This window comes from Oncorhynchus mykiss, chromosome 27, assembly GCF_057628025.1.
Source record: "Oncorhynchus mykiss isolate SJ-2025 chromosome 27, ASM5762802v1, whole genome shotgun sequence".
Taxonomy (NCBI): domain Eukaryota; kingdom Metazoa; phylum Chordata; class Actinopteri; order Salmoniformes; family Salmonidae; genus Oncorhynchus; species Oncorhynchus mykiss.
In genome coordinates this window covers 42,208,235-42,231,795 of record NC_143048.1, presented here as the reverse complement: position 1 = coordinate 42,231,795, position 23,561 = coordinate 42,208,235, and the positions used below count along the sequence as shown (strand labels likewise).

The window sequence follows — 23,561 nt, the reverse complement described above, 5'->3', positions numbered from 1 at the left end:
AGTCGAGGATCGGTAGGATAGTCAGTTTTACTAGGGTAAATTTGGCGGCGTGAGTGAAGAAGGCTTTGTTGCGGAATAGAAAGCCGACTCTAGATTTGATTTTAGATTGGAGATGTTTGATATGAGTCTGGAAGGAGAGTTTACAGTCTAGCCAGACACCTAGGTACTTATAGATGTCCACATATTCTAGGTCGGAACCATCCAGGGTGGTGATGCTAGTCGGGCGTGCTGTCAGCGAACGGTTGAAAAGCATGCATTTGGTTTAACTAGCGTTTAAGAGCAGTTGGAGGCCACGGAAGGAGTGCTGTATGGCATTGAAGCTCGTTTGGAGGTTAGATAGCACAGTGTCCAAGGAAGGGCCAGAAGTATACAGAATGGTGTCGTCTGCGTAGAGGTGGATCAGGGAATCGCCCGCAGCAAGAGCAACATCATTGATATACAGAGAAAAGAGTCGTCCCGAGAATTGAACCCTGTGGCACCCCGACAGAGACTGCCAGAGGACCGGACAACATTCCCTCCGATTTGACACACTGAACTCTGTCTGCAAAGTGGTTGGTAAACCAGGCAAGACAGTCATTAGAAAAACCGAGGCTACTGAGTCTGCCGATAAGAATATGGTGATTGACAGAGTCGAAAGCCTTGACCAGGTCGATGAAGACGGCTGCACAGTACTGTCTTTTATCGATGGCGGTTATGATATCGTTTAGTACCTTGAGCGTGGCTGAGGTGCACCCGTGACCGGCTCGGAAACCAGATTGCACAGCAGAGAAGGTACAGTGGGATTCGAGATGGTCAGTGACCTGTTTGTTGACTTGGCTTTTGAAGACCTTAGATAGGCAGGGCAGGATGGATATTGGTCTGTAACAGTTTTGGTCCAGGGTGTCTTCCCCTTTGAAGAGGGGGATGACTGCGGCAACTTTCCAATCCTTTGGGATCTCAGATGATATGAAAGAGAGGTTGAACAGGCAAGTAATAGGGGTTGCGACAATGGCGGCGGATAGTTTCAGAAATGGAGGGTCCAGATTGTAAAGCCCAGCTGATTTGTACGGGTCCAGGTTTTTCAGCTCTTTCAGAACATCTGCTATCTGGATTTGGGTAAAGGAGAAGCTGGAGAGGCTTGGGCGAGTAGCTGCGGGGGGGGGGCGGAGCTGTTGGTCGAGGTTGGAGTAGCCAGGAGGAGGGCATGGCCAGCCGTTGAGAAATGCTTGTTGAAGTTTTCGATAACCATGGATTTATCGGTGGTGACCGTGTTACCTAGCCTCAGTGCAGTGGGCAGCAAGGAGGAGGTGATCTTGTTCTCCATGGACTTTACAGTGTCCAATAACTTTTTGGAGTTAGAGCTACAAGATGCAAATTTCTGCCTGAAGAAGCTGGCCTTTGCTTTCCTGACTGACTGCGTGTATTGGTTCCTGACTTCCCTGAACAGTTGCATATCGCGTGGACTATTCAATGCTATTGCAGTCCGCCACAGGATGTTTTTGTGCTGGTCGAGGGCAGTCAGGTCTGGAGTGAACCAAGGGCTATATCTGTTCTTAGTTCTGCATTTTTTGAACGGAGCATGCTTATCTAAAATGGTGAGGAAGTTTCTTTTAAAGAATGACCAGGCATCCTCAACTGACGGGATGAGGTCAATATCCTTCCAGGAGTTCTAGTAGTAGGAGTAGTGGTAGTAGACCTAATGGTAGTGGAGTTAGTTGTGGTAATAGGCCTAGCTGTTGTGGTAGTAGTGGATTTAGGCCTAGTGGTAGTAGTAGTGGTAGTAGGCCTAGTGGCAGTAGTAGTAGCTGTAGTAGTAATAGTGGTAGTAGGCCTACTGGTAATAGTAGTAGTGGAAACAGGCCTAGTGGTGGTAGTAGTAGTGGTTGTAGTAGTAGTGGTAGTAGGCCTAGTGGTAGTAATAGTGGTAGTAGCAGTTGTAGTAGACCTAGTGGTATTAGTTGTAGTTGTGGTAGTAGGCCTAGTTTTAGTGGTAGTAGTTGTGGTAGTAGGCCTGGTGGTATTAGTACTATTAGTGGAAGTGGTAGTATTTTTAGTGGTAGTAGGCATAGTGGCAGTAGTGGTAGTAGTAGTAGTGGTAGTAGGCCTAGTGGTATTAGTAGTAGTTGTAGTTGTGGTATTTGCCTAGTTGTAGTAGTAGTAGATGTAGTAGGCCTAGTGGTAGCATGAGTAGTGGTAGTTTGCCTAGTTGTAGTGGTAGTAGTCGTAGTAGGCCTAGCAGTAGTAGGCCTAGTGGTAGTAGTGCTCGTAGACCTAGTGCTAGTTGACCTAGTAGACCTAGTGGTAGTAGTTGTTGTGGTAGTAGACCAGGTGGTAGAGGGCCTAATGGTGGTAGTGGTATTAGTGGTGATAGTTGTAGTAGTGGTAGTGGTCGACCTAGTGGTTGTAGGCCTAGTGGTAGTTGGCCTAATGGTAGAAGTGGTAGTAGACCTAGTGGTAGTAGGCCTAGTCGTAGTAGGCGAAGGAGTATGGAAGTGTGGAGTGAGTTACTTTGGGTGTCTATGATGCCTCGTTACCTGCAGACAGGCAACATACTATCAACAACAGCTCCTTGGTATTGACACAGAATTTTGTAAATGCATGCTAGGTGTTGTCGGCTGTCATTTATAACAGTATACATTTTAGTTGATTGTGTCACATTGGTCCCTAATGTAAACAACCCACGCTTCATTGCAGGTGCCAGTAGATATATTACTCCCGGCTCTCTTGTGCTTTGTGCTGGCTTTTCTGGCTGGAAAGCTGCCTGATAACTTCAGTGAGGCCAAATTCATCACCTTCAGCATGCTCATATTCTGTGCAGTCTGGATCCCCTTTATCCCAGCTTGTCTCAGCTCTCCTGGGAAGTTCACTGTAGCTGTGGAGATCTTTGCTATTCTGGCCTCCAGTTTCTGTTACTGTTCTACGTATTTGCTCCTAAATGTTTCATTATATTTTGGCCAGAGCAAAACACCAAGAAACATATAATGGGGAAGACATCCAATGATGTATGTTATAACACAACATAACATTATGACATTATATCATATAACATTATAATGTTTTTAACATATTTTAGAAAATGCCTACTATCTGAGACAGTATTTCTCAAATGTTCTGTAATTATCTGTGAGGACAACAGCTGCTGCATGTTTCCACCTTAATAAAAAAGTGTAATTTGTGTATTTTTAGTGTTGTGTGCATTTAAATACATCACATTCAACAAGATAATTGATTATTACCTTTGGTCAAATAATGGATTTTCAAACATGAACATGAGGACGTTGTCAAAGATGGTCAGGCTATCTCAAGATGTTAAAGTGTAAACAAAATCGCAGGGCAGGAAGACAAACAGGCAGACAAACAGACAGACATGCAGACAGACAGACTACCTGCTGCAGACATGCAGGGCCTTTAACAAACACACACCAACAAACACACACACACACACACACACACAGACAAACACACACACACACACACAGACAGACAGTAGGATGACTCTCTACAGGTACAGAGGAGCTGCTGCTAATACCACAGAGTTCAGCCCCAGGGGAGGAAACACCTCAAGGCCCCCCATCTCATCCTCTAACACAACAATAACAGTAGCAGCTTCCCTTCCAGGGACACAGTATCATATACAGATACCGTCAAATATTGGCCAACTTTGCATGATTCACTATTTATTCTAAAGTATGTTGAAGTTGAAATAGAAACATTTGGTGTTTACATTTGATTTAAAAGTGCACAGGACCAATACAATGAAGGTTGGAGGTAATGATACTCGTTTACTGTGTAATTTAACTCACCTGGGTTTATTTGCATGAGCGTACAGGGTAGAAATAGTCATCAACAAGTTTTTAAAAGAAAAACAGAACATTCTGCTCCATCGCACTCCATTGTATAGTGCAAGGATGCAAAGTACAGGTCTGTAGACCTCAACAAGTCTGGTTCATCCTTGAGAGCAATTTCCAAACGCCTGAAGGTACCATGTTCATCTTTACAAACAATAAGTAACAATAAGTTGCAAGTATAAACACCATGGGCCCACGCAGCCGTCATAACGCTGAGGAATATTTGTGTCCGTTGCGTTAGGCTAATTAGTGTCAGATGATGACAACGCTCCCGGACCCGGGATGGGCAGTTACAACAGGTTATTAAGGGAGAGGGAGCGCACTTACGAATTTTCCATTCCTGTTGAACATACTACTTTCCATATGAAACATTTTATTTACGTTTTAAGTACCTGAGGATGAATAGAAATGTCGTTTGACTTGTTTGGACGAAGTTTAGCTTTAGCTTTTTGGACTCCTTTGTCTGCATGTTAAACGTGTGGATTACTGAAATCAGTGGTGCCAACTAAACTGACTTTTTGGGATATAAGAAGCATTTTATCGAACAAAACAACCATTCATGTTGTAGCTGGGACCCTTGGGATTGCAAACAGAGGATGATCTTCAAATGTAAGTGATTTATTTAATCGCTATATGTGATTTTGTGAAGCCTGTGGTTGGTTGAAAAATATGTTGATGTGGGGCACTGTCTTCAGACAATCGCATGGATACTTTCACCGTAAATCCTTATTGAAATCTGATTAACAAGAAGTTACGCTTTTAAATGATGTAAGACGCTCATGTTACTCTTAGCATATGTTCGTTAATGTTTAATATTACGAATATTTATTTGAATTGCGAGCTCTCCAATTTCACCGGAAGTAGTCGGCTTGTGTTCCTCTAGTGGGACAGCTAGCCCTAATGAGTTCTAAGCAAATTAGTTAATTCCTTACGGATCATTGGGAAGCTAGCGTCCCACCTCGACAACATCCGGTGAAATTGCAGAGCACGAAATTCAAATGACAGAAATCGTAATATTAAACATTCATGAAAACTGAAGTGTCATACATAATTTATTAGCTTATCTTCTCGTTAATGCAGCCTCATTTCATCAGATTTCAAAAAGCATTTATGGCGAAAGCACACCATGCGATTATCTGAGAACTGTGCCCCGCACACAATAGCATTACATACATTTTCCAACCAAGCAGATGCGTCATGAAAGTCAGAAATAGAGATAAAATAAATCACTTACCTTTGACGATCTTCATCTGGTTGCATTCACAAGGGTCCCAGCTACATAACAAATGGTCCTTTTGTTCGATAAAGTCCTTCTTTATATCCCAAAAAAGTAAGTATCATTGGTGCGCTTGACTCAATAATCCACCGGTTTCCCTCGTTCAAAAGGCATACAAATGAATCCCGTAAGTTACCAATAAACGTCTTCCAAGCATATCAAACAATGCTCCTAATCAATCATCAGGTACCCTAATATGTAAATAAACAATACAATTTAAGACAGAGAATACCGGAGACCCCTTGCCGGAGATAAAAAACGAAGTGCGCGCCCTCACCGGAACACGCAACAAACACTAAAGCCAAAGTGGGAGCCAATTACTAATACTACAAATTCTAGCTCATTTTTCAACAAACAAGCCTGAAACTCTTTCTAAAGACTGTTGACATCTAGTGGAAGCCCTAGGAACTGCATTCTGAGAGGTCTTCCTTTTATATTCCCATTCCCAGCCATTGTAATCAGTGGTGAGCTGAAAATGAAAATTCTGAATGGATTGTCCTCAAATTTTCGCTTGCCATATTAGTTGCGTTATACTCACAGACATTATTTTATCTGTTTAGGAAACTTTAGAGTGCTTTCTATCTATATGCATATCCAAGCTTCTGGGCTTGAGTAACAGGCAGTACTTTGGGTACCTTATTTATTAATAATAAATCTGTATTTACAATGACAGATATTATTATTTTTTTTTTTTGATTGAAATTAAATTGAATTGTTCTATGAGTTTAAATTGTCATACAAAAAAAAAAATATGGAAAATCCACAATGTCAGAAGCCTGCAATTATCTATCCACTGCTTGCTCATATCAGCAGCATAGCCCAGCCTCTGTCACTATCCTACCTCCCTCTCTCATCCTGTACCCCGGGGACACAATAAACACTAGAACCACATCCCACTCGTTGAGAGGGAGTGTATGGGCAGTTCCAGCGTCTTACGGGGCACTTTCACCTCTATAAAAGAGGAACCCTTCTGTCTGCCCTCACAGACACAGCTGCCCTGCTGAAGGCTGGCATGGCACTGAGTACAGGAGTGGTTCTCCGGCTGCTGGTGGTGGTGATCAGGGGTATGGCTGCTCCTGCACCAATCTGCTCTCTGCTGGGCCAACCTGCTCTGCCTCTCCTGTCTGCCGAGGGGGACATCAACATTGGGGCAGTGTTCCCTCTACATAGGAATGCCCTCTTCAAGGTCCATTCGTTCACCTCCAGACCAGAGAAAACATCCTGTATCAGGTATGTGTTGAAAAACAACTATCTGTGGGAACTTTTAGCTGTTAGGGAGTATTACTCATCAGGATAGATTTTTTTGTGTCTCTCACTGAAATTAGGCACAGTGCTTAATAACACTATGATCTGTGCATTTATTTTTTGGACAAAACAAGTATACAAATTGTTTCTGTGATACTAAACACAATACTCAACTCATCTCGAATGAATATATCAGTTTTGCTGGTATATGTGATTGTGGCATATGAGATTCCTGGCTTCAATGAACTTATTTTTTGGTTTGTTTCCGCTGTCCAGTTTCGACCCACGTGAGTTCCAGTTTGCACAGACCCTGATCTTTGCCCTGGAGGAGATCAACAACAGCAGTGATCTGCTCCCAGGGCTGTCTCTGGGTTACCAGGTCTATGACTCCTGTAGCTATGCCCCCCTGGCCATCCACTCAGCCCTGGCCCTGATGAACAGCCCTGGGCCTGAGGACAGCCTGGGAGATCCTTCCTCCTGTTCCAGATCTCCAGCCGTGTTGGGTATTGTAGGGGAGTCAAGCTCCACATCCACCATTGGAATGTCATCCCTGGTCGGACCATTCAACATCCCTGTGGTGAGACACCTTCTGGTTGTGGCTCTTTAGAGGTAGTTTCATCAATGTCAGCTATGTATGAAAGATCAATTCAAATCTTCCCGTTTCTTCCACACAGATCAGCCACTTTGCCACCTGTGCTTGTCTGAGTAATAAAAAGAAGTTCCCTTCCTTCTTCAGAACCATCCCCAGTGACTTCTACCAGAGCAGAGCCCTGGCAAAGCTGGTCAAACACTTTGGATGGAACTGGGTGGGAGTGGTGAACAGCAACAATGACTATGGAAACAACGGCATGGCCACATTCTTGGAGGCATCGTGGCATGAAGGGGTCTGTGTAGAGTACCAAGAGTCCATCCACCGCACAGACCCCAGAGAGAAGCTCCTAGAAGTCGTCAAGGTCATCCGGAGGGCCACAGCCAGGGTGGTGGTACTGTTCTTGACCTTGGGGGAACTCATCCCCCTGATGAATGAGATGGCCCTGGAGGGAGACCCAGGGCTTCAGTGGGTGGGCAGCGAGGCCTGGATCACAGCCAGACTGCTGACGGAGAACAAGTCCTACGGCTTCCTGAGGGGGGCGGTGGGCTTTGCCATCAGGAATGCCAGGCTGGATGGTCTGGAGGGGTTCCTACAAAAGGTGCACCCCTTCCAGGCGCCAGACAACACCCTGCTCAGGGAGTTCTGGGAGACTGTGTTCCAGTGCTCCTTCGAGGGGGGCAGCAGCACACTGTGCACAGGAACAGAGAGCTTAGCAAAGCTGAAGAACCAATACACTGACATGTCAGAGCTGAGAATATCCAGTAAAGTGTACACAGCTGTATATGCGATTGCACACGCTCTACACAACCTACTGACAGACTTAAAGAATGACACAGACAGCGGCAGAAGACCAGTCTACACACCACAGCAGGTGAGCAAGCCACAGATACGACAAAACATAAATAACATATCATATGAATCATCCCACTCTCTGTGTCTCTCTCTGTGTCTCTCTCTGTGTCGCTCTGTCTCTCTGTCTCTGTCTAATTCTCTCTCTCACTGTCTCATTGTCTTTGTCTGTCTCTCTCTATCTCTTTCTGTGTCTCTCTCTCTCTCGCTCTCTCTCTCTCTCTCTCTGTCTCTTTCTAAGTCTCTCTCTGTGTCTCTCTCTCTGTCTCTCTCTCTCTGTCTCCCCCTGTCTCTCTATCTCTGTCTCTCTGTCTATGTCTCTCTGTGTCTCTGTCTCTCTGTGTCTCTGTCTGTGTCTCTCTCGTTCCCTCTCCCTCTCTCTCTCTCCCTCTCCCCATGTTGTTGAGCAGGTCCTACAGTACCTAAAGGAGGTGAGGTTTAGAGTAAAGACAGGAGAGGAGATCTGGTTTGATGATAATGGAGATGTGGTGGCATTCTACGACCTAGTGAACTGGCAGCAGGAGGAGGATGGGACCCTGCAGTTCCATGTTGTGGGGCTGTATGATTCCTCGATGCCCCCTGAACAGCGCATTACCTTCAACAAGGGAAAACTGGTCTGGGCAGGGGGCCAGGCAGAGGTAGGACTAAATACATGTTGAATATGTGGCAAAAGCATAACACATGCAAACCTCAAACCACTGCAAATGTAAAACATGCATTCTATAATGTATACATAATCCACATAGTCTATCTCAATTGTCTTCTTTTGCATTGGTAATATAACTTCTATAAGTAGTGACATTAAAACATTTCTGCACGTTTATTTATATAAAATACACCAATATTCAGACATCTTGTATTTCTCTACAGACACCTGCAGCAGTGTGCAGTGAGAGCTGTCCCACAGGCACTCGTAAGGCTGTACAGAAAGGAAAGCCTGTATGCTGTTATGACTGTGTACCATGTGCGGAGGGAGAGATCAGTAATATCACAGGTAATATATAATGCATTTATTGCTTCCTTCAATACTTTTAAGTTCTGTCACTGCCCAACAAGACTAATAGATATCAAAAAACACATGACACAGTGACACACTGATTCATGGAATGAATGACGTTCTAATCCTTTTACAGATTCTAACGGCTGCTATCGATGTGACTTGGAGTATTGGTCCAATGAAAAAAGGGACCTCTGTGTGTTGAAACCAGTTGAATTCCTCTCCTATGAAGAAATGATGGGCATAGTTCTGGTGTTTTTCTCCTTACTTGGGTCCGGTGTTACTACTCTGGTAGCTGTGGTGTTTTCAATTCATAAGGACACTCCCATCGTCAGGGCCAACAACTCTGAGCTGAGCTTCCTGCTGCTCTTCTTCTTGACTCTTTGTTTTCTGTGTTCTCTTACTTTCATTGGCCGGCCCTCTGAATGGTCCTGTATGCTGCGTCACACAGCGTTTGGGATCACCTTTGTCCTCTGCATCTCTTGTGTTCTGGGGAAAACGATAGTGGTGTTGATGGCCTTCAGGGCTACACTTCCAGCCAGTAATATCATGAAATGGTTTGGTCCTACACAGCAGAGACTCAGTGTTCTTGCTTTCACTCTCATACAGGTCCTGATCTGTGTTCTTTGGTTAACAGTCTCCCCTCCTTTCCCCTACAAGAACATGAAGACCTATAAGGAAAAGGTCATTCTAGAGTGTGATGTGGGTTCAGCTATTGGTTTCTGGGCTGTATTGGGGTATATAGGACTCCTAGCTCTCTTGTGCTTTGTGCTGGCTTTTCTGGCTCGAAAGCTTCCTGATAACTTCAATGAGGCCAAATTCATCACCTTCAGCATGCTCATATTCTGTGCAGTCTGGATTACCTTTATCCCAGCTTATGTCAGCTCTCCTGGGAAGTTCACTGTAGCTGTGGAGATATTTGCTATTCTGGCCTCCAGTTTTGGTTTACTATTCTGCATTTTTGCTCCTAAATGTTTCATTATATTGCTGAGGCCAGAGCAAAACACCAAGAAACATATCATGGGGAAGACATCCAATGACATACGATATTAAAGAAACATATTTTGGGAAAGACGTCAACCAAAGCCCTTTAGGATGAATACTGACCATTGGCCTATTCAAAGTCTTTCTATAATAAACACAGACACATCATACCTAAGTCAGTCATGGGTTAAACTCATCCACAGACACATCATATCTAAGTCAATCATGGGTTAAACTCATCCCCAGGCTCAATTGATACCAAAAAATAGAGCCTGGAAACACTGTGCAATGAAGTGTTACTTGAAAGGGGAAGGGTTCAAATCAAGGATAGAGAGAGCCTGCTACAGTTTGACTATGAAAACTACAGAAAACCTCACAATGATCATATGACTTTTAGGAAGCCCCAACTGATTCTGAGTTTGGGCATATTTCTTATTTTATTTATTTCACCTTTATTTAACCAGGTAGGCTAGTTGAGATGAAGTGCTCATTTACACATGCGACCTGTCCAAGATAAAGCAAAGCAGTGCGACACAAACAACAACACAGTTACACATGGAATAAACAAACATGGAGTCAATAATACAATACAGTGTTTGCAAATGAGGTAGGATAAGGGAGGTAAGGCAATAAATAGGCCATAGTAGATACATAATTACAATATAGAATATAAACACTGGCATGATAAGATGTGCAGAAGATGAGTGTGCAAGTAGAGATACTGGTGTACAAAAGGAGCAAAATAAGACATTTGCATGTGAGAGATGGACGTGAACTCACTTCCTTGTTTAGCCTAATTAGTTTGCAGAGGGCAGGTTATAAGGGTTTTGTTGGACGGTGAAGGATTGAGATATCAGCCAATGTAAATCCGCTCCTGCCATGGGCTCCATTCCGGTCTCTTCATGAGACATTGTAAGAGACGGTTCGAAAGAGAAAGAGCCGGCTGGTAGACGAGATCTGTCACAGGTACATGGATGTTAAATAAGTTCTGAACACACATCCAGCAGCACATTATGCCAAGCAGCCATATCTACATATCTAGGAAAGTCAAGACAATAATTTTGACATAGGCTATGTTTCTCACTGCTCTACCCCAGCAGTCACTGACAGCCTGCTGTGCTTCCACAGGCCCCCTCAGTGACCCCCTCAGTGACCCCCTCAGTGACTGCTTCCTTCCAGTCCAGGTCCAGATCAGGAGCCCACACACAAGCCCCTTACTGTGCCTCTGTCTCAAAGGCCTGCTCTGGACAAGCATGGCCTACTATCTCATCAAAAACAACATTGACTTCTTAAACCTCTCCTCATAGGCCTGTGGGCCACAACCCAATGTGTGTCAATACACCAATGGGCATGTGGCATTCATACCACCATCAACACATAGCAAGGCCTCAGTGAAATGTCTTATAAAGAATATATGTCTGTACTGCATGTATGGTGTAATATATTGGCTACCCTTCATGTAATATTACTGTTGTTGTCATAAACAATTCAGCTGTCTAATATCTCTAGATCTCCAGTCTTACTTGAATTTTCACAGCGCTAGAGAAAGACACAAATAAATGAAAATGCTAGAATGGTAATTTTTATTTAATCGATGTTTGTGATTTTGTGAAACCTGTGCTGGTTGAAAAATATGTATATGTGGGGCATGGTCTTCAGACAATCGCATGGAATCTTTCGCCGTAAAGCCTTATTGAAATCTGACAACGCAGTTAGACTAACAAGAAGTTACGCTTTTAAATGATGTAAGACGCTCATGTTACTCTTAGCATATGTTTGTTAATATTTAATATTCCGAATATTTATTTGAATTGCGAGCCCTCCAATTTCACCGGAAGTTGTCGGCTTGTTTTCCTCTAGTGGGACAGCTAGCCCTAATGAATTCTAAGCAAGTCAGTTAATTCCTTACGGATCATTGGGAAGCTAGCGTCCCACCTCGGTGAAATTGTAGAGCGCGAAATTCAAATGACAGAAATCGGAATATTAAACATTCATGAAAACTGAATTGTCATACATCATTTAAAAGCTTATCTTCTTGTTAATCCAGCCTCATTTCATCAGATTTCAAAAAGCATTTATGGCGAAAGCACACCATGCGATTATCTGAGAACTGAACCCCACACACAAGAGCATTGCATACATTTTCCAACCAAGCAGAGGCAGAAAGTCAGAAATAGAGATAAAATAAATCACTTCCCTTTGACGATCTTCATCTAGTTGCAATCACAAGGGACCCAGTGTCACAGCTGGCTAAAGGACTGGACCAAGGTGCAGCATGGTAAGCGTACATTTGCTTTTTATTAAAAATTACGTCGACAAAACAAAGAACAAAACCAAACCGTGAAGCTTTGGGCTTTGTGCCCTGAAAAAAGTTAACTTCCCACAAAACAGGTGGGGGAAAAGGGTACCTAAGTATTGTTCTCAATTAGAGACAACGATAGACAGCTGTCCCAGATTGAGAACCATACCAGGCCAAGACATAGAAATACAAAACATAGAAAAAAGGACATAGAATGCCCACCCTAGTCACACCCTGGCCTAACCAAAATAGAGAATAAAAAGCCTCTCTATGGCCAGCGCATGACACCCAGGTACATAACAAATGGTCTTTTTGTTTGAGTCCTTCTTTATAAGTCAAAAAAGTATGTTTCATTGGTGTTTCATTGGTGCGCTTGACTCAGTAATCCACCGGTTTCCATCATTCAAAATGCATTCAAAATGCATACAAATGAATCCTGTAAGTTACCAATAAACTTCTTCCAAACATATCAAACAACGTTCCTAATCAATCATCAGGTACCCTAATATGTAAATAAACAATACAATTTAAGACAGAGAATACCGGAGACCATTGCCGGAGATAAAAAACGAAGTGCACGCCCTCACTGGAACACGCAACTGTAACGGCTTTCTTCCTGGGAAGGAGAGGCCGACCAAAACGCAGCGTTGTTTGAGTTCATGTTAATTTAATAAGGTAACTCAAACATGAACAGGATACAAAACAATAAACGTGAAAACCGAAACAGTCCTAACTGGTGCATAAAACACAAAGACAGGAAACAACCACCCACAAATCCCAACACAAACCAGGCTACCTAAATATGGTTCCCAATCAGAGACAATGACTAACACCTGCCTCTGATTGAGAACCACATCAGGCCAAACATAGAAATAGACAAACCAGACACACAACATAGAATGCCCACCCAGCTCATGTCCTGATCAACACTAAAACAAGGAAAACACACAAGAACTATGGTCAGAACGTGACAGTACCCCCTCCCCAAGGTGCGGACTCCGACCGCACAACCTAAACCTGTAGGGGAGGGTCTGGGTGGGCATCTGTCCGCAGTGGCGGCTCTGGCGCTGGACATGGACCCCACTCCATAATTGTCTTAGTCCACCTCCTTAGCGTCCTTTGAGTGGCGACCCTCGCCGCTGACCTTGGCCTAGGAACCCTAACAAAGGGCTCCACTGAGGGGCAGCTCGGGATTGAGGTAGCTCAGGACCGAGGGGTAGCTCAGGACCGAGGGGCAGCTCAGGACCGAAGGGTAGCTCAGGACCGAGGGTAGCTCAGGACCGAGGGTTAGCTCAGGACCGAGAGGTAGCTCAGGACCGAGAGGTAGCTCAGGCTGACTGGCGGCTCTGGCAGATCCTGGCTGACTGGCGGCTCTGGCAGATACTGGCTGACTGGCGGCTCTGGCAGATCCTGGCTGACTGGCGGCTCTGGCAGATCCTGGCTGACTGATGGCTCTGGCAGATCCTGGCTGACTGGCGGCTCTGGAGGCTCCATGCTGACTGGCGGCTCTGGCGGCTCCATGCTGACTGGCGGTTCAAGCGGCTCTGGACAGACGGGAGACTTTAGCGGCTCTGGACAGACGGGAGACTCTAGCGGCTCTGGGCAGACGGGAGACTCTAGCGGCTCTGGACAGACAGGAGACTCTAGCGGCTCTGGACAGAGGGGATACTCTAGCAGCTCTGGACAGACGGGAGACTCTAGCTGCTCTGGACAGACGGGAGACTCTAGCAGCTCTGGACAGACGGGTGACTCTAGCAGCTCTGGACAGACGGGCAGCCCAGGCAGCGCAGGGCAGACGGGCAGCTCCGGCAACGCTGGAGAGGAGGAAAGCTCTGGCAGCGCTGAGCAGAGGAGCTCTGGCGCCTCTGGACTGAGTGGCTCTGGCGCCTGTGGACTATGGGGCTCTGGCACCTCTGGACTGAGGGGTGGAAGCTCTGGCAGCGCCGGACAGGCAGGAGACTCCAGCTGCGCTGGAGAGGAGGAAGGCTCTGGCAGTGCTGGACAGAGGGGCTCTGGCACCTCTGGACTGAGGGGCGGAAACTCTGGCAGCGACGGACAGGCGGGACGCACTATAGGCCTGATGCGTGGTGCCGGCAGTGGTGGTACTGGGCCGAGGACACCCACCTCAGGGCGAGTGCGGGGAGGAGAAACAGGGAGTACTGGGCTCTTGACACGCACAGGAAGACTGGTGCGGGGGGCTGTCACCGGAGGGCTGGTGCGTGTAGGTGGCAATGGATAGACCGGACCGTGCAGGTGCACTGGAGCTCTTGAGCACCGAGCCTGCCCAACCTTACCTGGCTCGATGCCCACACTAGCCCGGCCGATAAGAGGAGCTGGTATGTACCGCACCGGGCTATGCACCCGCACTGGAGACACCGTGTGCTCCACAGCATAACACGGTGCCTGCCCGGTCTCTCTCGCTCTCCGGTAAGCACAGGAAGTTGCCGCAGGTCTCCTACCTGGCTTCGCCATACTCCCCGTGTACCTCCCCAAAGAGATTTTTGGGGCTCTCTGGCTTCCTACCGCGCCGCCGTGCTCGCTTCGCCAACCTCATTCTCCTGTAACCTTCCTCGCACTGCTCCATCGAATCCCAGGCGTGCTCCGGCACTCTCCCAGGGTAGACCGCCCACCTTTCTATCTCTTCCCAAGTTGTATAGTCCAGATTCTGCTCCCATGTCCCGAAATCCTGACATCGCTGCTTCTCCTGCTCCTCGTAATGCCGCCTCTCTGCTTTCGCTGCCTCCAGCTCTGCTTTGCGGTGGCGATATTCCCCTGGCTCTGCCCAGGTTCCCTTTCCGTCCAACTGGTCCTCCCATGTCCATGAGTCTTCTGATGCTGGCTGCTTCTCCTGCTGCCGCTGCCTGTTATCACGCTGCTTGGTCCTGTTGTGGTGGGTGGTTCTGTAACGGCTTTCTTCCTCGGAAGGAGAGGCGGACCAAAACGCAGCGTTGTTAGAGTTCATGTTAATTTAATAAGGTAACTCAAACATGAACAGGATACAAAACAATAAATGTGAAAACCGAAACAGTCCTAACAGGTGCATAAAACACGAAGACAGGAAACAACCACCCACAAATCCCAACACAAAACAGGCTACCTAAATATGGTTCCCAATCAGAGACAATGACTAACACATGCCTCTGATTGAGAACCATATCAGGCCAGAGATAGAAATAGACAAACCAGACACACAACATAGAATGTCCACGCAGCTCACGTCCTGACCAACACTAAAACAAGGAAAACACACAAGAACTATGCTCAGAACGCGACAGCAACAAACACTACAGCCAAAATGGGAGCCAATTACTAATACTTCAAATTCTAGCTCATTTTTCAACTGAAACTCTTTCTAAAGACTGTTGACATCTATTGGAAGCCCTAGGAACTGCAATCTGAGAGGTCTTCCTTTTATATTCCCATTCCCAGCCATTGTATTCAGTGGTGAGCTCAAAAAATAAAATTCTGGATGGATTGTCCTCAGGTTTTCGCTTGCCATATTAGGTCTGTTATACTCACAGACATTACTGTATCAGTTTTGGAAACTTTAGAGTGCTTTCTATCTATATGCATATCCAAGCTTCTTGCATTGCCCAATGGGACTCCCAATGGGACTCATTGCCCAATGGGACTCCCAATCACAGCCAGATGTGATATAGCCTGGAATCAAACCAGGGACTATAGTGACACCTCCTGCTCTGTAACGCAGGGCCTTAGACTGCCGCGTGACTCAGGAGCCAAATAAACAACTGGCAAAGGTTGGCTACTTTGAAGAACCTCAAATATAAAATATATTGTTTAACACTTTTTTTGGTTACTACATGATTATGTGTAATTTCATAGTTTTGATGTCTTCAATATTATTAAAAAATGTAGAAAATATTAAAAATAAACAAAAAGCCTTGAATATGTAGTTGTGTCCAAACGTTTGAATGTTACAGTCTGTTGAAGTGTGTCAAATATGTTTGAGAACACTATGTTAAAAGCGCTGTGTGGGCTTGTCCCTAGGATTACCAAAAGACAAAGAGCTGGATCAGTGGTTCACCATTCAGGGCCTTATTTGCGACCATCAGGTTACGTACCCGGGACAAACCATGAGCTAGACAAAAACCTTGTCTATGATGAGAGAGGGAGTTGGGATACTGACAGAGGCTGCACTTATCTATCCACTGCTTGCTCAAATTAGCAGCGTAACCCAGCCTCTGTCACTATCCCACCTCCCTCTCTCATCCTGTACCCCGGGGACACAATAAACACTAGAACCACATCCCACTCGTTGAGAGGGAGTGTATGGGCAGTTCCAGCGTCTTATGGGGCACTTTCACCTCTATAAAAGAGGAACCCTTCGGTCTGCCCTCACAGACACAGCTGCCCTGCTGAAGGCTGGCATGGCACTGAGTACAGGAGTGGTTCTTCTGCTGCTGGTGGTGGTGATCAGGGGTATGGCTGCTCCTGCACCAATCTGCTCTCTGCTGGGCCAACCCGCTCTGCCTCTCCTGTCTGCCGAGGGGGACATCAACATTGGGGCAGTGTTCCCTCTACATAGGAATGCCCTCTTCAAGGTCCATTCATTCACCTCCAGACCAGAGAAAACACCCTGTATAAGGTATGTGTTGAAAAAAACTGTCTGTGGGAACTTTTAGCTGTTAGGGAATATTTCTCATCAAGATAGATTTTTTTTTGTATCTCACTGAAATTAGGCACAGTGCTTAATAACACTATTGTATATGATCTATGCATTTTTTTTTTTTAGACGAAACAAGTATACACATTTTTTCTGTTATACTAAACACAATACTCAACTCATCTCGAAAGAGTATATCAGTTTTGGTGGTATATGTGATTGTGGCATATGCGATTCCTGTCTTCAACTAGATTATTTTTGGTTTGTTACCGCTGTCTAGTTTCAACCAACGTGAGTTCCAGTTTGCACAGACCCTGATCTTTGCCCTGGAGGAGATCAACAACAGCAGTGATCTGCTCCCAGGGCTGTCTCTGGGTTACCAGGTCTATGACTCCTGTAGCTCTGCCCCTCTGGCCATCCACTCAGCCCTGGCCCTGATGAACAGCCCTGGGCCTGAGGACAGCCTGGGAGACCCTTCCTCCTGTTCCAGATCTCCAGCCGTGTTGGGTATTGTTGGGGAGTCAATATCCACATCCACCATCGGAATATCATCCCTGGTCGGACCATTCAACATCCCTGTGGTGAGACACCTTCTGGTTGTGGCTCTTTAGAGGTAGTTTCATCAATGTCAGCTATGTATGAAAGATCAATTCAAATCTTCCCGTTTCTTCCACACAGATCAGCCACTTTGCCACCTGTGCTTGTCTGAGTAATAAAAAGAAGTTCCCTTCCTTCTTCAGAACCATCCCCAGTGACTTCTACCAGAGCAGAGCCCTGGCAAAGCTGGTCAAACACTTTGGATGGAACTGGGTGGGAGTGGTGAACAGCAACAATGACTATGGAAACAACGGCATGGCCACATTCATGGAGGCAGCGTGGCATGAAGGGGTCTGTGTAGAGTACCAAGAGTCCATCCACCGCACAGACCCCAGAGAGAAGCTCCTGGAAGTCATCAAGGTCATCCGGAGGGCCACAGCCAGGGTGGTGGTACTGTTCGTGGGCTTGGGGGACATCGTCCCCCTGATGAATGAGATGGCCCTGGAGGGAGACCCAGGGCTGCAGTGGGTGGGCAGCGAGGCCTGGATCACAGCCAGACTGCTGACGGAGAACAAGTCCTACGGCTTCCTGAGGGGAGCGGTTGGCTTTGCCATCAGGAATGCCAGGCTGGATGGTCTGGAGCAGTTCCTAGACAAGGTGCACCCCTCCCAGGTGCCAGACAACACCCTGCTCAGGGAGTTCTGGGAGACTGTGTTCCAGTGCTCCTTCGAGGGGGGCAGCAGCAGGCTGTGCACAGGAGCAGAGAGCTTAGCAAAGCTGAACAACCAATACACTGACATGTCAGAGCTGAGAATACCCAATAAAGTATACACAGCTGTATATGCGATTGCACACGCTCTACACAACCTACTGACAGACTTAAAGAATGACACAGACAGCGGCAAAATACCAGTCTACACACCACAGCAGGTGAGCAAGCTCCAGATTCAACGAAACATAAATAACATATCTTACGAATCATTCCACTCTCTGTGTCTCTCCCTGCGTGTTTCCCTCTCTGTGTCTCTCTGTCTCTCTCTCTCTCTCTCTCTCTCTCTTTCTCTCTCTCTCTCTCTCTCTCTCTCTCTCTCTCTCTCTCCCTCTCCCTCTCTCTCTCTCTCTCCCTCTCCCCATGGTGTTGAGCAGGTGCTAAGGTACCTGAAGGAGGTGAGGTTTAGAGTAAAGACAGGAGAGGAGATCTGGTTTGATGATAACGGAGATGTGGTGGCGTGCTACGACCTAGTGAACTGGCAGCAGGAGGAGGATGGGACCATGCAGTTCCATGTTGTGGGGCTGTATGATTCCTCGATGCCCCCTGAACAGCGCATTACCTTCAACAAGGGAAAACTGGTCTGGGCAGGGGGCCAGGCAGAGGTAGTACTAAAGAAATGTTGAATATTTTGCAAAAGCATAGCACATGCAAACCTCAAACCACTGCAAATGTAAAACATGCATTCTATAATGTATACATAATCCACATAGTCCTTCTCAATTGTCTTCTTTTGCATTGGTAATATAACTTCCACAAGTAGTGACATTAAAACATTTCTGCAAGTTTATTTATATAAAATACACCAATATTCAGACATGTTGTATTTCTCTACAGGCACCTGCATCAGTGTGCAGTGAGAGCTGTCCCACAGGCACTCGTAAGGCTGTGCAGAAAGGAAAGCCTGTATGCTGTTATGACTGTGTACCATGTGCGGAGGGAGAGATCAGTAATATCACAGGTAATATATAATGCATTTAGGGCTACCTTCAATACTTTCAAGCTCTGTCACTGCCCAACAAGACTAATAGATATCAAAAAACACATGACACAGTGACACACTGATTCATGGAATGAATGACGTTCTAATCCTTTTACAGATTCTAACGGCTGCTATCGATGTGACTTGGAGTATTGGTCCAATGAAAAAAGGGACCTCTGTGTGTTGAAACCAGTTGAATTCCTCTCCTATGAAGAAATTATGGGCATAGTTCTGGTGTTTTTCTCCTTACTGGGGTCCGGTGTTACTACTCTGGTAGCTGTGGTGTTTTCAATTCATAAGGACACTCCCATCGTCAGGGCCAACAACTCTGAGCTGAGCTTCCTGCTGCTCTTCTTCTTGACTCTTTGTTTTCTGTGTTCTCTTACTTTCATTGGCCGGCCCTCTGAATGGTCCTGTATGCTGCGTCACACAGCGTTTGGGATCACCTTTGTCCTCTGCATCTCTTGTGTTCTGGGGAAAACAATAGTGGTGTTGATGGCCTTCAGGGCTACACTTCCAGCCAGTAATATCATGAAATGGTTTGGTCCTACACAGCAGAGACTTAGTGTTCTGGCTTTCACTCTCATACAGGTCCTGATCTGTGTACTTTGGTTAACAGTCTCCCCGCCTTTCCCCTACAAGAACATGAAGACCTATAAGGAAAAGATAATTCTAGAGTGTGATGTGGGTTCAGCTATTGGTTTCTGGGCTGTATTGGGGTATATAGGACTCCTAGCTCTCTTGTGCTTTGTGCTGGCTTTTCTGGCTCGAAAGCTTCCTGATAACTTCAATGAGGCCAAATTCATCACCTTCAGCATGCTCATATTCTGTGCAGTCTGGATTACCTTTCTCCCAGCTTATGTCAGCTCTCCTGGGAAGTTCACTGTAGCTGTGGAGATATTTGCTATTCTGGCCTCCAGTTTTGGTTTACTTTTCTGCATTTTTGCTCCTAAATGTTTCATCATATTGCTGAGGCCAGAGCAAAACACCAAGAAACATATCATGGGGAAGACATCCAATGACATACGATATTAAAGAAACATATTTTGGGAAAGGCGTCAACCAAAGCCCTTTAGGATGAATACTGACCATTGGCTTATTCAAAGTCGTTCTATAATAAACACAGACACATCATATCTAAGTCAGTCATGGCTTAACCTTATCCCCAGGCTCAATTGATACCAAAAAAAGAGCCTGGAAACATTGTGCAATGAAGTGTTACTTGAAAGGGGAAGGGTTCAAATCAAGGCAGGATAGAGAGAGCCTGCTACAGTTTGACTATGAAAACTGCAGAAAACCTCACAATGATCATATGACTTTTAGGAAGCCCCGACTGATTCTGAGTTTGGGCATATTTCTTATTTGATTTATTTCACCTTTATTTAACCAGGTAGGCTAGTTGAGATGAAGTGCTCATTTACAAATGCGACCTGGCCTAGATAAAGCAAAGCAGTGTGACACAAACAACAACACAGAGTTACACATGGAGTAAACAAACACGGAGTCAATAATACAATACAGTGTGTGCAAATGAGGTAGGATAAGGGAGGTAAAGGCAATAAATAGGCCATAGTGGAGAAATAATGACAATATAGCAATTAAACACTGGAGTGATAGATGTGCAGATGATGAATGTGCAAAGGAGCAAAATATGAAGTTTACATGTGAGAACTACGTGCATTCTTCCTGATTTCCCGAACTCACTTCCTTGTTTAGCCTAATTTGTTTGTAGAGGGCAGGTTCTAATGGTTTTGCTGGACGGTGATGGGCTGAGATATCAGCCAATGTAAATCCGCTCCTGCCATGGGCTCCATTCCTGTCTCTTCATGAGACATTGTGAGAGACGGTTCGAAAGAGAAAGAGCCGGCTGGTGGACAAGATCTTTCATGGGTACATAGATGTTCAATAAGTACAAAAAGTCCTGAACAAACATCCAACAGCACATTATGCCAAGCAGCCATATCTACATGGGTGTGGTCGCACATTATGAAAGTCAAGACAATAATGAAGCAGAAAGAAACTGTATTATTTTGACTGTTTCTCACTGCTCTACCCCAGCGGCCACTGACAGCCTGCTGTGCTTCTACAGGCCCCCTCAGTGACCCCCTCAGTGACCCCCTCAGTGACCCCCTCAGTGACTGCTGCTGTCCAGTCCAGGTCCAGATCAGGAGCCCACACACAAGCCCCTTACTGAGCCTCTGTCTCACAGGCCTGCTCTGGACAAGCATGGTCTACTATCTCATCAAAAACAACATTGACTTCTTAAACCTCTCCTCATAGGCCTGTGGGCCACAACCCAATGTGTGTCAATACACCAATGGGCATGTGGCATTCATACCACCATCAACACATAGCAAGGCCTCAGTGAAATGTCTTATAAGGAATATATGTGTATTTTCCATGTATGGTGTAATATATTGGCTACCCTTCATGTAATATTACTGTGGTTGTCATAAACAATTCAGCTGTCTAATATCTCTAGATCTCCAGTCTTACTTGAATTTTCACAGCGCTAGAGAAAGATACAAATAAATGAAAACGCTAGAGTGGTCATTTTCTATGAATTGTGTGACTCGCTTCAGCTGGCCAAATGTATGTAGTAGTAGTAGAATGAATAGTAATAGTAATTCAAATCAAATCAAATTTTAGTCACATGCGCTGAATTCAACTGGCCTGGACTTTACGATGAAATGCTTACTTTCAAGCCCCAAACCAACAATTCAGTTCTAAGAAATATGGATAAGAATAAGAAATAAAATTAACAAGTAATTAAAGAGCAGCAGTAAAATAACAATAGTGAGACTACATACAGGGGGGTACCAGTAAAGAGTCAACGTGCGGTGGCACCGTAAGTTTAGCTAATATGTACATGTAGGTAGAGTTATTAAAGTGACTATGCATAGATGATAACAACAGAGAGTGAGGTAATATGTACATGTAGGTAGAGTTATTAAAGTGACTATGCATAGATGATAACAACAGAGAGTAGCAGCGGTGGAAAATAAGGGTTCTCTTATGGAGTAGGTCAAAGAACAATTTTGGAACACCTGGGAACGGGAGGAGGAGAAGGAGGAGAAGTAGATGTAGTAGCTGTAGGCCTAGTGGTAGTAGTAGTGGTAGTAGTAGTGGTAGCAGTACTAGCAGTAGTAGGCCTAATATTAGTAGTAGTGGTAGTAGCCTTAGTGGTATTAGTTGTAGTAGTGTTAGTAGCCCTAGTGGTAGTATAGTTAGTAGTGGTAGTAGGCCTAGTGGTAGTAGTAGTAGTGGTGGTAGCCCTAATCGTAGTAGTGGTAGTAGGTCTAGTGGTAGTAATAGTGGTAGTAGTGGTAGTAGGAATAGTAGTGGTGGTAGCCCTAGTGGTAGTAGTGGTTTAGGCCTAGTGGTAGCAGTAGTAGTGGTAGTAGGCCTAGTGGTAGTAGTAGTAGTGGTAGTAGTGGTAGCGGACCTAGTGGTAGTAGTAGTAGTGGTAGTAGCCCTAGTGGTAGTAGTGGTAGTAGGCCTAGTAGCAGCAGTAGTAGTAGTAGTAGTGTTAGTAGGCCTAGTGGTAGTAGTAGTAGTGGTAGTAGTGGTAGTAGTGGTAGTTGGCCTAGTAGTAGTGGTAGTAGTATCCCTAGTGGTAGTAGTGGTAGTAGGCCTAGTAGTAGTAGTAGTGTTAGTAGTAGTAGTGGTAGTAGCACTAGTGGTAGTAGTGGTAATAGGCCTAGTAGTAGTAGTAGTGGTAGTGGGCCTAGCAGTAGTAGTAGTAGTGGTAGTGGTAGTAGTAGTGGTAGTGGGCCTAGTAGTAGTAGTAGTAGTAGTAGTAGTGGTAGTAGTAGTAGTGGTAGTAGCCCTAGCTGTAGTAGTGGTAGTAGGCCTAGTAGTAGTAGTAGTAGTAGTAGCCCTAGTGGTAGTATCCCTAGTGGTAGTAACCCTAGTGGTAGTAGTAGTAGTAGTGGTAGTATTGGAGTGGTAGTAGCCCTAGTGGTAGTAGTAGTAGTAGGCCTAGTATTAGTAGTAGTAGTGGTAGCGGTAGTATGCCTAGTAGTAGTAGTAGTGGTAGCAGGCCTAGTGGTAGTAGTAGTACGTGTGGTAGTATTAGTAGTAGTACTAGTGATAGTGGTAGTGGTAGAAGTAGTAGTGGTAGTAGGCCTAGTCGTAGTAGTAGTAGTTTTAGTGGTAGTAGTAGTAGTAGTAGTGGTAGTAGTCATAGTGGTAGTAAAGGTAGTAGGCCTAGTGGTCGTGGTAGTAGTAGTGATAGTAGGCCTAGTGGTAGTAGTAATAGTAGTGGTAATAGCTATAATGGTAGTGGTTTAGGCCTAGTGGTAGTTGTGGTAGCAGGTCTAGTGATAGTAGTAGTGGTAGTAGGCCTAGTGGTAGTAGTAGTAGTAGTGGTAGTATCCATAGTGGTATTGTTTGTAGTTGTAGTATTTGAAGTAGTAGTGGTAGTGCTGGTAGTAGTTGTAGTATTAGGCCTAGTGGTATTAGTAGTAGTTGTGATAGTCGTTGTGGTAGTAGACCTAGTTGTAGTAGTAGTTGTGGTAGTAGCCCTAGTGGTATTAGCCCTAGTGGTATTAGTAGTTGTGGTGGTAGTAGTAGTTGCA

General features: G+C 45.3%; 2 protein-coding genes across 3 annotated transcripts; both read left to right on the top strand.

The window, feature by feature from the left end:
- The first annotated feature begins 6,065 nt into the window (after window positions 1-6,065).
- On the top strand, window positions 6,066-11,272 carry LOC110507277 (extracellular calcium-sensing receptor-like). 2 transcript variants are annotated; one of them, XM_090223908.1, is made up of 6 exons: window positions 6,066-6,333; window positions 6,625-6,925; window positions 7,023-7,811; window positions 8,200-8,427; window positions 8,660-8,783; window positions 10,899-11,272. In XM_090223908.1, exons 1-6 carry the CDS (start codon window positions 6,116-6,118, stop codon window positions 11,075-11,077), a joined length of 1,839 nt encoding a protein of 612 aa, XP_090080034.1. In that variant the 5' UTR covers window positions 6,066-6,115; the 3' UTR covers window positions 11,078-11,272. The 2 variants fall into 2 exon arrangements, with proteins under 2 accessions (XP_090080034.1, XP_021442836.3); XM_021587161.3 differs by having other exon boundaries at window positions 8,923-11,272.
- A 5,059-nt stretch (window positions 11,273-16,331) lies between these two features.
- Window positions 16,332-21,456, top strand: LOC110507276 (extracellular calcium-sensing receptor-like). Its single transcript, XM_090223933.1, has 5 exons — window positions 16,332-16,675; window positions 16,974-17,274; window positions 17,372-18,604; window positions 18,837-18,960; window positions 19,100-21,456. The coding sequence occupies exons 1-5, from the start codon at window positions 16,380-16,382 to the stop codon at window positions 20,014-20,016; spliced, it is 2,871 nt and encodes a 956-aa protein (XP_090080059.1). The 5' UTR covers window positions 16,332-16,379; the 3' UTR covers window positions 20,017-21,456.
- Window positions 21,457-23,561: the final 2,105 nt, after the last annotated feature.

Excerpts from the sequence above, each read along its gene's own strand:
- LOC110507276 (XM_090223933.1), top strand. The coding sequence starts at position 16,380 with ATGGGGCACTTTCACCTCTATAAAAGAGGAACCCTTCGGTCTGCCCTC. Across the intron at positions 16,676-16,973 it reads GAGAAAACACCCTGTATAAG|TTTCAACCAACGTGAGTTCC; the intron begins GTATGTGTTGAA and ends ACCGCTGTCTAG. Across the intron at positions 17,275-17,371 it reads GACCATTCAACATCCCTGTG|ATCAGCCACTTTGCCACCTG; the intron begins GTGAGACACCTT and ends TCTTCCACACAG.
- LOC110507277 (XM_021587161.3), top strand. The coding sequence starts at position 6,116 with ATGGCACTGAGTACAGGAGTGGTTCTCCGGCTGCTGGTGGTGGTGATC. Across the intron at positions 6,334-6,624 it reads GAGAAAACATCCTGTATCAG|TTTCGACCCACGTGAGTTCC; the intron begins GTATGTGTTGAA and ends TCCGCTGTCCAG. Across the intron at positions 6,926-7,022 it reads GACCATTCAACATCCCTGTG|ATCAGCCACTTTGCCACCTG; the intron begins GTGAGACACCTT and ends TCTTCCACACAG.